The sequence below is a fragment of the Meles meles genome, chromosome 6 (genome assembly GCF_922984935.1).
Source record: "Meles meles chromosome 6, mMelMel3.1 paternal haplotype, whole genome shotgun sequence".
In the NCBI taxonomy this organism is placed as follows: domain Eukaryota; kingdom Metazoa; phylum Chordata; class Mammalia; order Carnivora; family Mustelidae; genus Meles; species Meles meles.
In genome coordinates, this window is record NC_060071.1 from 19,615,504 (window position 1) to 19,627,622 (window position 12,119).

The 12,119-nt window shown below is 51.4% G+C and overlaps 1 protein-coding gene across 2 annotated transcripts in view; it reads right to left on the reverse strand.

The window, feature by feature from the left end:
• Positions 1-5,511: 5,511 nt before the first annotated feature.
• Positions 5,512-12,119, reverse strand: part of PCSK6 (proprotein convertase subtilisin/kexin type 6) — a 181,846-nt gene continuing 175,238 nt past the window's right edge. For both annotated transcript variants that reach the window (XM_046008470.1, XM_046008469.1), the window contains 2 exons: positions 8,332-8,444; positions 5,512-6,919 (listed from right to left, as the gene is read on the reverse strand). In XM_046008470.1, coding sequence (XP_045864426.1) covers positions 6,822-6,919; positions 8,332-8,444 — 211 coding nt within the window. In that variant the 3' untranslated portion in view covers positions 5,512-6,821. The remainder of the gene's footprint in view (positions 6,920-8,331; positions 8,445-12,119) is intronic.

The window sequence follows — 12,119 nt, forward strand, 5'->3', positions numbered from 1 at the left end:
AGAAATACTGTCCTCATAGAAGTCACCAATGCTGCAAAACAAATTGTAAGCCATTTTGTTCTGTTTAGGATAACATCCTCTTCCCCAAATCACCAAGTTATAATCTGGGCTGCAATTCAAATCAAAGGGCTACGAGAGGGGCCTCCTTACTCATTTTGCAATGGGAACAAGCTTTTTAAATGGTCTGATATGAGAGGAGTCATCAGAGGAAGAATTAAGCTCAGGAAGCCCTACCCATTGACTTTTTGTCCTCTTTTGTTCGGGGGTGTGGATTTCACTGTGGTCATGTAGGTCTGGGACGAAAAGTTTTTCTGCTTATTAGCCTTTCCACTCTCAGTGGTATTGTTTGATGACTAGAAGTTTCTAATTTTTATATAATTCAATTCATCTTTTCCTTTCTGGTTAGAGGGTTGTGCCCCCAAATTTTGTTGTTGTTGTCTACTGGCAGCTTAATTGTTTTTCCTTTCACACGTAGCTCTACAGTCCCCCTGGAATTGATTCTTTTTGAACTTTTTATTGAATTATGATATACTCACAACAGAACGCAACCCAAGCACACCCAAATAACTGGCATCCAGATCTAGACGCTCCCTTCTCGTCCTTTTAGTCACATGCTTGCCCCAGTGGTAACATCTTATATAGGTTAGTTTTGCTTACTTTTATATTTATGCAAATAAAATTATACCTTATGTGTCTCTTACTTAACATTGTATTTGTGTGTAGATGTAGTTAACCTACAATCCTTGTTATATAGTATCTCGTTATGTGAATATTCCAGTTTATCCATTCTGCTGTTGATGAACATTTGGGTAATTTCCAGTTTGAGGGGCACCTGGGTGGCTCAGCGGGTTAAGCCTCTGCCTTCAGCGCAGGTCATGATCCCTGGGTCCTGGGATCAAGCCCCGCACTGGGATCTCTGCTAAGCAGGGAGCCTGCTTCCCTTCTTCTCTCTCTGCCTGCCTCTCTCCCTACTTGTGATCTCTGTCTGTCAAATAAATAAATAAAGTCTTTTTTAAAAATCTAAAGAAGCATCAAAAGCTAAAAAAAAAAAAAAAATCCCATGTCCTAATTATTAGTTTCTGCTACACTGAAATATAGTTGAAATACAATTTCAACAATTTCTAGTTGAAATATAATTAATACTAGCATTGTATCCAGCAGTCTTGCTAAATTCACTTATTAATTCTAATAGTTCATAACGTGAGTTTTCTATGTACATAACTGTGCTATTTGAGAATAATGAGTTTGATTTCTTTCTTTCCAATTCTTTTTTTTTTAAAGATTTTATTTATTTGACAGAGAGAGAGATCACAAGTAGGCAGAGAGGCAGGTAGAGAGAGAGTGGGGAAGCAGGCTCCCCACTGAGCAGAGAGCCCGATGTGGGGCTCGATCCCAGGACCTCAGCTGAAGACAGAGGCTTTAACCCACTGAGCCACCCAGGCACCCCTCTTTCTTTCCAATTCTTATACTAGTACTTTATTTTTTGCCTTGTTTCACTGGCTGGGATCTTCAGCATGATGTGGACAAGGCTAAAAGCAGACATCCTTTAGTAGGTGGGGGTGGGGAAAACCCTAATCAAGTGATCAGTGTTAATATCACCAATAATGGAACAAATCAGAATCATGATTCTCTTACTAGAAAGCGATTAGAAGGACACAGCATCACTCTGAGAGATTCCTGTCCAAGATGCATGACCTGAATGGAAGTGGGAGGAAACCTCAGATAAATACAAACTGAGGGATAGCCTACAGATAATGGGCCTGTAGCCTTTAAAAGGTTCAAGGGCATGAAAGTCAGAGAACTGATGAATTGTTCTAGATTGAAGGAGATTGAAAAGACATAATGACTAAATGCAAAGAGTGACCTAAAGAGGATCCTTTTGCTAAGGGCATTATGGGGACAATTCACAAAACTTGAATCCAGTCAGAGGATTAGATGGTAATAATACATCAGTATGAACTTCCAGATCCTGGTGGCTGTGTAGAAAGGCCTTGTTGATAGGAAAAGACTTTGGGAGGTAATAGGGTATCGTATCAATAATTTACTCTCAAATTTTTCAGAAAAACATTTCTCTGTACTCTATTTGCAGCTTTTCTATAATTTTACTTTGAGATTGTCTCAAAATAAAATAAAAAAGTGAAATCAAAATAATCCAGAACAGGGGCGCCTGGGTGGCTCAGTGGTTTAGGCCGCTGCCTTCGGCTCAGGTCATGATCTCAGGGTCCTGGGATCGAGTCCCGCATCAGGCTCTCTGCTCGACAGGGAGCCTGCTTCCCTCTCTCTCTCTGCCTGCCTCTCTGCCTACTTGTGATCTCTCTGTCAAAATAAATAGGTAAAATCTTAAAAAAAAAAAAAAATAATAATAATAATCCAGAACACTTAATTCCAAAGAGGACCGCCAGGTGGAGTCCTTAGACTGGAGAGCTAATTTTACTTGGCCCTTCCTTTTCTGGATTAAGAGGAATTTCTTTACTCCGAAAAAGGGAAATTGCATGGATTTCCCTTGCTTCAGGACATGAACAGAGACAAAAATCAAACTATAGGTGGTTTTATTCATTGTACAACATCCCTATGAAGTTGAGATTACCTTTTTTAAATTTCATTTCTTTTAGGTAGGGTTTCTCAACCTGAGTACTGTTGACATTTCTGGGGCTAGATAATTCTTTATTGTGAGGCTGTCCTGTGCACTGCAGGATGTTTAACAGTGTCCTTGGCTTCTACTCACAAGATGTCAGTACATACCTCCCGTAACAACCACAAATGTCTCCAGACATTGACAAATACCCCCTAGGAGACAGAAATCACCAACAGGTTGAGAACCACTGTTTTTGGCAACAGCATGGTCTCTGCTCTGAGCACTTTGGTTCCTCTTGCTCAAAAGGGAGCCTAAGAGGTATCTGATCATTCCTAGTGTGGCTGATACATTGTGGGGGTAAGGGGAGGGGGAAATTTGGGTGCTGGAAACTGAGCCTCAAGACCCTGGGTTCTGGTAGGTACTCAGTGCTGTATCACCTAGGGGTGCTGTTCTGTGCACAGACAAACCACAGAGCTTGGCCTTGGGCAACCAGCCAGGAAGGATAAGGCCTGGGTTCAAGGAAAGAAAGCAGCAAGAAGACTGGGGTAGGATACAAACTCCTTTCCCACAGTAGCCAGAACCCAGATGCCTCCCAGCATAATGGGCAGGACGTTAAGATGCTGGAGAATGGCCTTGGTTTCCATTATCCCTGTTTGTTTTCATTAAAATGTCTTTCTGCTTCACTTCTCCACCTCTTTCCCTTTCCATCCTCGAATCTGGACCTCCACCCCTCACCTGCTCCCAGGGGCCCCATTATACCTTAAACATTGAAACATACAGCCCTCTTCAGCCATGTTATGGCGATTCAAATGCAGTGGAGGGCAGTCTCTCCAAATTCAAGTGCACTCTACGGCTGGCCCCATTTACACCATGTTGTCCTGGTTCTTTAAAGTTCAATTCCTCCCTTTTCCATTATAGGTATATCTTCTGTAAAAAGTGCAGCTTGCCCCAACCCTTTCAAGAGTTATAAAGTATCATGTCCGCAGTGGCCTGGGAAGGATGGAGATGAGCCCATGGGGACCACTGTGAGGTGCCAAAGAATTTGGGGACAAGGTCAGAAAACTATCATCTCCTGGAAATAAAGCCAGATTAAAACAAATGCATCATGGCTGGATTTGGCCAACTGTGAAATTAATTCCCCCTCCTACAAAGAGCCAGCCTCCCTCCCTAGAGACAGGAAGGGAAGCACCTCGCCAGTGTGTGGCCCAAAGCAAGTCACTTTACCTCTATGAGCCTCAGTCCAAGAAACAACAGATTTAGAGGAGATGATCTATGACTTTATCACATAAAACAAAATTCACTAATATGTCCCGCCCCTGCTGAGTCCAAGTATCCTTAAAGTTGGGCCATGTGTGAACAGGAATTTTCTGTGGTCGGTCCTTTTTAACAAGGTGGTGTTTTGTCCTGAGGACTTTGTGAACAGCTTCTCAGCTTGCCACTACCCTCAGCAGCCCCAGGACCGGCTGGCCCAGCCACTACTATGAGGGGACATGAGCTCTGAGGCTGCCTGGTTGGCTTCTCCTACTTAGTGTCCCTTAGGAATAAAAGGAATTTATTCCTGATTTGGTCCCAAACATGTTTGACTCTCAGCGGGGGGAAAAAGCTCCAGGGGGCTAAAATAGTACCTTGCACCAGAAGTACTTAGCAATTGCTGGTTTTGATTCAATGCCTGTCTCATAGGGGAAGCTGAACCCTTACCAATGTTCTGCCCTAGTCCTGGTTACTGTCTCCAGAGCACACTTGCTCATTACTGCATTGCTTTGCATTGACAGCTCCGGTTGATTCATGCTCATGGTGGGCAGCTGTTGGGTTCTGTGGCCTACCCCCGCCTTCTGAGAGCTACACCGTGTTCCCCTCCTCCGGCTGGAGAGCTCCCTGCAGCCATGTCCTGCTAGATCAGCTGTTCCTGTGGCCACAGCAGATGGGGCTGGATGAACATTGAAGCAAAGCAGGAGAACCAGGGCCAAGAAGCAGATTCAGAAAGCTTGCCTAGAAAACTTGATTTGTACCAGTTTTGCTTGGGAGATGTCAGTGGTCTTGTCATTTGTCCTATCAGCTGGAGAGGCGAAGAGGACAGGCTACAATGCAATGAGAGTCCAGGTCACAGTTAATGCGTTCCAGGGGTCCCAAGGTCCAGCTGCACCATTCCTGAAATTCTGAGTCAACCCTGGATTTTTAAAAAAATTATTATTTAATAGAGAGAGCACAAGCAGGAGGAATGGGAGAGGGAGAAGCAGGCTCCCCGCTGAGCAGGGAGCCCTATGTGGGACTCAATCCCAGGATGCTGGGATTATGACCTGAGCAGACGCTTAACCAACTGAGCCACCCAGGTGTCTCCCAACCCTGGATCCCTAAAACAGGGCCCCTCACCCACTTTTGTTTTTCCGTAAGTCAGTTCTAGTTGGTGTATTCCCTTTATGGGTAGCCATAAATACACCCTTTATGGTGTATTTGTCTATTTGTAAATAGACACCAAAAATTTGTGGGATTCCCAGCAAGTACAAGCTTCTGAGCTCAAAGGGAGGCCATGGTAAAAATCCCATGTAGCACAAAACCCGTGGGTACAGGGATTTCGGTCACTATGCAAAAGACAAGCTGTGACCTAATTAAGTCCCACTTGGCAGCTATAGGTGAAGAAGCATGTGGTCCAGGCTGTGGAGGCCGCCCCCTTGACAGGCGGTGGGCATCGCTAAATCCAGCCCCTAGAACCCAGCCAGGGTTCTGTGGCCCGAAGAACATCAGTTACCAAAGGACACCCTGAGCCTGGAACTCTGGGATTTCCCCCATGACTTCATTACCTGAACATTCCCTAAAGCTGGAAGACCTTCTGCTTAGTAACATCAAAGAGGTCCCAGACCATAAATAAAGCCATTTCACAAATCAGTCAACCCCCACGTTTCATTCTTGTGCCTTGGAAAGAAATATGGACTTCGTGGTCATGGGATGTTAACTCTTTTATTAACTTAGGGTTAACACTGTATTTGCGTTGTGGTTTCTCTTTTGAAGTTGTGGATTCAATAAACAACAGCTGGGTTCCCCCAGCTCCTAGGGGACAAGGCAAATGCATTACAGTCCAAGAGGGGAGCAGGACCAAATGGAGAACGAGCTCGAAAAAATTTAAGGCAAATGTCACTCCCATATTAAAGGGAATTGATCAAGCAGATCTGCATTTCAATGAAAATATATGAAATATTTGTCAAAATAATTAACATCGGTAAAAATTAGAACATGTAGCTTATAAAATGCCTACACAGGTTTGGCAGAAATAAATCCAACCGTGTCATTAGGCTCATAGTACACACAGACACAGGAGCGACCGCCTTCAGAACAAGTCTCCCAGCAAGCAGAGGCCAAGTGTATTTCAAAAAAGCAATTCCACGAAATGGGCAGTGATAAGATTAATGACTCATGGGCTGGGCTTCCATTTTGGTAAGAGGAATTGCGTAAGTCACTGGGGCTCCTTGTGGCTGGCCCCCGGGATGCCTCCTGGGGACCGTCCTCAGGAGGTCTGTGTCAGGGAGAGGTGATCACTCAGAGTAAGAGGCTCCTGGAGACACGACAGGACATGGTGTCGAGGGGCACTCGGCTCGCCTACAGGACAGTGCGGTGGAGAGAGGAAGGGTCTTCCCATCCAGATTTGGAATAGGACATTCGCGGCAGTTCCAGAAGTAGCTGACTATGGAGAAACAGATGCTCCATCCCCAGTGGTCATGTATTTCACGGCCCCATGTCTATTCTATTTACAGTCTGACCGGACCGTCCCCAGATGGCTTTGTGGCAGGTGGGGGAGTAGGCGCGTGCTCGGCTGGGCACTCTGCACAGGGAGACGGGCCCAGGGCCTGGCGGGTGAGAGTCACTGAGGCTGCAGGGAGCACGGGGAGAAGAGTGATGGGTGAAGCCAAGCATCTTGCCTTTCTGCTTTGGTCTTGAAGGTTCAGTAAACTTATGGTCCCAGAAGCCACTCCAAAGCTGGAGCTGTGGGTTCCCAGAATTCCTGTTGTTCCCGCTTGGGGTTTGCCAGAAGAACGGAGCCAGCAAGCAGAGTTGGAGAGGCACACCTCCTGGAGGCCCACCGCCCATGGGGGCCGCGTGCTCAGAGATGCTGCAGAAGGACCTTGCTTCTAGGGAGATAAAGCTGTTGGACGCGGGGCACCCCTGCAACAGGCCTGGGCTGACAGTGTGGAGAAAAGGCGGATGGACTGACGGACAGGAGGGGCCCCGCCCTCTGCGGTCAGCCGGGGCGCTCCTACCCAGCCAGGAGGCACGTGCGGCAGCAGAACTGAATGAACAGCTTCCGTTCGCAGAGCCGGTTGGACTTCACCATCTCACAGAACGTCTCATCAGCTGGGGTCCCACCAGGAAAGAGAAAGAGGGGACGTGTTAGACTTCGGGGCCTGTTAAGATGGTTCCAACCATCCCCTTCCCTGGGCCCCATGATGGGCTTGGAGGGGACGGGGGTCACAGAGGAAGTGGGGGCAGCACTGGTCAGTGAGTGGTCCTCACTGTCCTCCCGCGATATGTGAAGCCTGAATATGGCAGACGGGGCACCTAGCTCGCAGGGGTTCAGGTGGGTATAGACAAGTGGGGGGCTCGAGGAGGCAAGGAAGGTGGATAGGGCTGCACCAGCCGGGCCTCAGTGTTCCTGTGCCTCTGTCTTTCCAGATTAAGTGCGGTGGTGGGGAACTTAGTAGGAAGACTCTGGGGTGGGATGGGGGAGGGGTAGGAGGACAGGCCTGGAAGGGACAGGCAGGGAAGCTGCTCCTGTGTCCTGGGAGCACTCCAAACCAAATGGGATAGGAAGGAGAGAGCTGTCAAGGCTAATGGAAAGGCGAAGGCGAAGAAAGAGGGAGGGAAGCCAGCCCATCCCAGTTGGCTGCTCCCTTTTGGAGCTGCCCGGTCACTGACAGGATCTGGAAGACCCTCCTGTGACCACCTCACTTTCTTGGGCTGGAACTATAACCTGAGTGGGTGTCATCCTAAAGAGGGAGCTTCCTAGCCTTTGAAAGTGCACCATTCTGCAAACCAAAGAAATGGTCAAACACCAAGGCAAAGAGGACACATGGAGATCTGCAGGAAGTTCCGGGTCTGTGCTGAGCCAGGGTGGGGCCGGGGATGGCTCCATGGGACTTCCAGGTTCCTTTCTTGTAAGCCAGTTCATAGTGCCCAGAGCTGGTGCTCACTGTTCCTCCTGGTGGCCAGCCGAGCACAGAATCTTCCCTGCCACACCACGTCTCCAGGCCAGAGTCCTCTGCCTGGAATCCCCAAACTGGACTCCGGGCTCCCCCAGAGTTTATGTCTTCATGGCCCTCCCTGGTCTCCAGGGGACCTCAAGAACCAGGGATCTCCCACAGCACAGACGCAGGGCTTCCCTGTGGGATGTGCGGGCCTCGACTCTGGGCTCTGAGGCTGAGACACTTGGGGCCCCCTGACTTGGAGCCCCGAGGTCAGGCCTCTCCTAAGAGAACTCACCACACCCAGGCCACCGGGGTTCACGGCATGAGAGTGGGAAAAGTTCAAGCACAAAATCAGTTTTAAGAGTCATCCAACAAATAGAGCAGCAGTAGCCTGTGGCCAGGATGCCTCGCTGATCAATGACAGAGGCATAAAGGGACGGGAGAATGAGAGGGATCCCCAATGGTCACCCAAAGGCGTGGCCCGCCCACCCTTCAGAGGGCTTCTGTGCCTGCATCTCCTTCTCCTTTTTGGCCACAAGCCACGAGCTGGGCTCCTCCAAGGGCAGCCCCGTAGGTGCTCACCGTTGCTGCACGTGTGGTTGGTGATGCATGTGCTGCCCAACAGTGTGAAGCCCGTCTTACACCTGCTGCAGTTCCTGCTGGAGCCTTCGCAGCTCAGGCAGCTCTCGTCACACCTGCCGGAGGACACAGGTTCATGCTGCTGCTGCGGGAAGGGGCCGAGCGCTCCACGCACCCCTCCCGGAGCCCTCTACCCTCCTGCCCACCCTGCAACTGTGACTGCCTGAAACCCGAGACAAGTGTCTGCACATCCCTCCACCCGCCTGATTGCACTATCGCCCTGGGGACGGGTGAAGATGGTCACGGCCAGTGGGCAGAAGCCTGCCAGGGGCTGATGGGCCCAGGCCCCAGTGGCTCACAGATTCCCTGTGGCTCGCCTGGACACTTTCTTGGACACCGGCACCCGTCCCACAGCTGGCTCCTCAAGCAGCATCAGCACACGCACCCCTGGGCAGCTGCCCAGCTCTGAGCTATAGCGTTGGGACTCAGGGACAGGGATGTGGCAAACCAGATCCCAGAGCAGGCCTGGGGGACTGCTGCGGCGGAGGAGGCTGAGCGGCCTTCACGGTGATGCCAGCCTCCCCCCAGGGCGGGCGGGTAGGGTGAGGGTCTTGCAGTTCCTGCCCCAGAGATGGGACCCGGGGCTCTTTCTACTAGAGAGTACCATGACCCCAGGAGAGGGGTGGCACACAGCGGCTCGCAGGCCACATCCAGTAGTTGTACTGGAACAGTCACTCGCTTATCTATAGATCACCTGTGGCTGCTTCTTCGGGGGCAGAACTGAATAGCTGGGAAGGAGACCGCAGGGCCTGCCAAGTCTGAACTACCGAACACCAGGCCCTCTAAAAGAAGGAGAAAGAGCTCTCCATCCCCGCCCCAGGTCTGCATCCACACCTCGCCCTCTCTGGGCTGCGTTCAGACCTGGGCCACACCCACTGCCTTTTCTGAGTCCAGCTCCTGGTACCCAGGTCTCACCACGCTCCAGGCTGTCGCCCTCCCTCTCTCCTCAGATGCCCGCTGCAGGTGGAACCGCCCATGGGGCGGAGCTCAGACGGGGTGGGCGGGGCATGCAGCGCCCAGGAGGGGTGGGCCGGGCATGTGGAGCCAGAGTCTTCCTCCGAGGACTCCTGCCTCTGCCCGGTGTGGTCAGTTCTTTGCTGAGGACTCATGCCACATGCTCCGTCAGCAGCTAGACGTCATCAACAACCTGGGGGCGGTTGATGGCCTCTCCCCGAAGCGGCCTTCCGCTGGACAACCGGGAGGTAGGGCGGGGCCTGCTGCGTGGGACCCTGTTTCTATGCACTTTGGGGAAGCCGCTAGGGTCTGGCCCAGGTCCTGCACACCTTGGGGGTGGCTCAGCCACAAACCCCGACACCACAGCCCAAGGGATGACTTCCCCCCGGGATCTCTGCTTCTTTTACCGACCAGCCCTGCAGGACTAGAACTAGGGCCTCTCCTCACTGCTTAGCGGGAGGTCAGTGCTCTCAAAGGCCTGGGGCCAGCACTCCCAGGCGGTGGCTGAAGGCTGCTTCAACGGACCAGTGAGTGGGGCAGGCTAAGGTAGAGAACCACCTGCTTGTATCTGGAGAAGAAGGTAAGAAGAAAGACTTCTTCCACCAAGGTCAGGGGTCTCCCTGCCAGCCCCCAGTGGGAATGCAGGTGTGTCCATCTTCTAGGGCTGTGTAACAGACTCGGACAAACCAGGCAGCTTAACATAACACCATTCAGTACCTCCCAGGCCCACAGGCAGAGAATCCTGGGCAGGCTCTGAGCAGCTCCCTGCTTGGGGTCTCACAAGGCCCAGGTCAAGGAGTCGGGCTTGGCTGTGGAGGCCCCAGCTCAGGGGAAGAATCCCAAATCATGCTATTCCTAGGGAAGGATGATGTCTCTCCAGGGACCTCTCAATGTCCCCCTCAACCAACCGCCTTGCGGGCGCCTGGATGGCACAGTGGGTTAAGCCTCTGCCTTCGGCTCAGGTCATGATCTCAGGGTCCTGGGATTTGAGCCCCACATCTGGCTCCCTGCTCAGCGGGGAGCCTGCTCCCCCCCCCCCCCCCGCCCCCTGCCTGCCTCTCTGCCTACTTGTGATTTCTCTCTCTGTCAAAACAAATAAATAAATAAAGTCTAAAAAAAAAAAAAAAAGCAATGGCCTTGACGTCCCTGCTTCTCTGAAAGAGCCTCGTGGCCTCCTTTCTGCCCTGCAGGCAGTCCTCTTAGGCAGGGGGGCTTCCAAACACCTCCGGTTCTGTCACTTTCTACGGTGCCTACTTCCCCCATAAACACCATGGCAACTTTGTCCTGCCAGACTCCGGAAGTGGGCCTGCCACTGTAGCCCCTCTTCCCCTCTTCCCTGCTCCAGTGCAGGGGCCAGGTCCTCTTCTCTCCTTTCGCCTTTGGGCTGTTCCCAGTGAGGTCAGACAGCGAGTCTTGTCGCGCTTCAGTCTGAGCACAGAACAAAGCAGAAGGCAGGCATGGTTTCTGCCCTGCTGGTCACCCAGGAGGGGCGGAGGGAGCAGGGGACAGTGGGGAGGCCTGGAGGCATGATAGGCCAGCCACCCCTCAGGCAGGAACCCCAGCGAATTGCTGTCTTCAGAGAGGTCCTTGCTTGTACTTCTGCATCCTCTTACTACGCCTTGGGAGGTGTCCAGCCCCTCCTCTGAGATCTTCATCATGGACTGTTCTCCACTTTGGGCCTCGCTTTGTGGGTCTTCTTGGCCTCTTGGCTGCCAAGCCAGCAGGCCTGAGTCCTGGCCTGGTTTTCCCACAGAGCAGCCAGGGCCCACCAGCCGGGGCTAGGCCCAGCACCACGCAGCACCCTGGGGCCTGCAGGAGGCCGAATCCTAAAATTTGCTGGCGCCTGAGTGGGGAGACGCCCTGCACAACCCAGCAGACCAAGACTGCTCTTCCTTCAGGAGGAATCCACGCAGAAGGGGTGTTCAGAGCCACGGGACTCTGAAGATGGAAGATTCCTGAAAGGCTGACATTTCACCATCCAGCGCCTTGTGTGATCTCCTGGGGGTGTATCTCCAAGATCTGCTGTGTGAGCCCCAACACTGGACTCCACTCTGGGCCTGAAAGCTTTCCCTCCTGTGGAGGTGAGCACCCAGAAACTGCTGTCTTCTGATGTCAAGGAGGGGCTCAGGGTGGGGGGGGGATGCCTAATTCCTGCCTCCTGGGTTGGGGAGACCATAGCTTCTGGGTGCCCCGTGGGGTGTGGGTGGCCACGCTCATGGGGATGCCCAGCATCCTGTGATATCCTAGGCATCTGACAAAAGGAAGTGATTATCACTGTTTAATTCCACATTCTCCCTGGGCTGCCATACTTAGATAATTACTTAGTAATTATCATTGAACCAGAGGGCTGGTTAAAATGAAAGGCTTAATTCAGACACCCATGCTGAGGACGCTATGCAGGACTCAGCAAGGATGAGTGAAGGTGGCAAGATTCCTATTTCAAACCAGCTCAGAAGAGGTGGCTGACCCCGTCCAGATACATAACCCCTCGGGAACTTCTACTAGGAGTCCAAAAAGTGCAAGGACTTCGTGGTCTCTCATTGGATGACTGTAGGTTCTTTTGTTTGCTTTTTTTTGTTTTGTTTTTGGTTTTTTGGTTTTTTAAAAATATTTTATTTACTTATTCGACACAGAGAGAGAAAGCACAAGCAGGGGGAGCAGCACGCAGAGGGAGAGGGAGAAGCAGGCTTCCTGCCTAGCAGAGAGGACGATTCAGGGCTCAATCCCAGGATCCCAGGACCCTGACCCGATCCCAAGGCAGATGCTTAACTGACTGA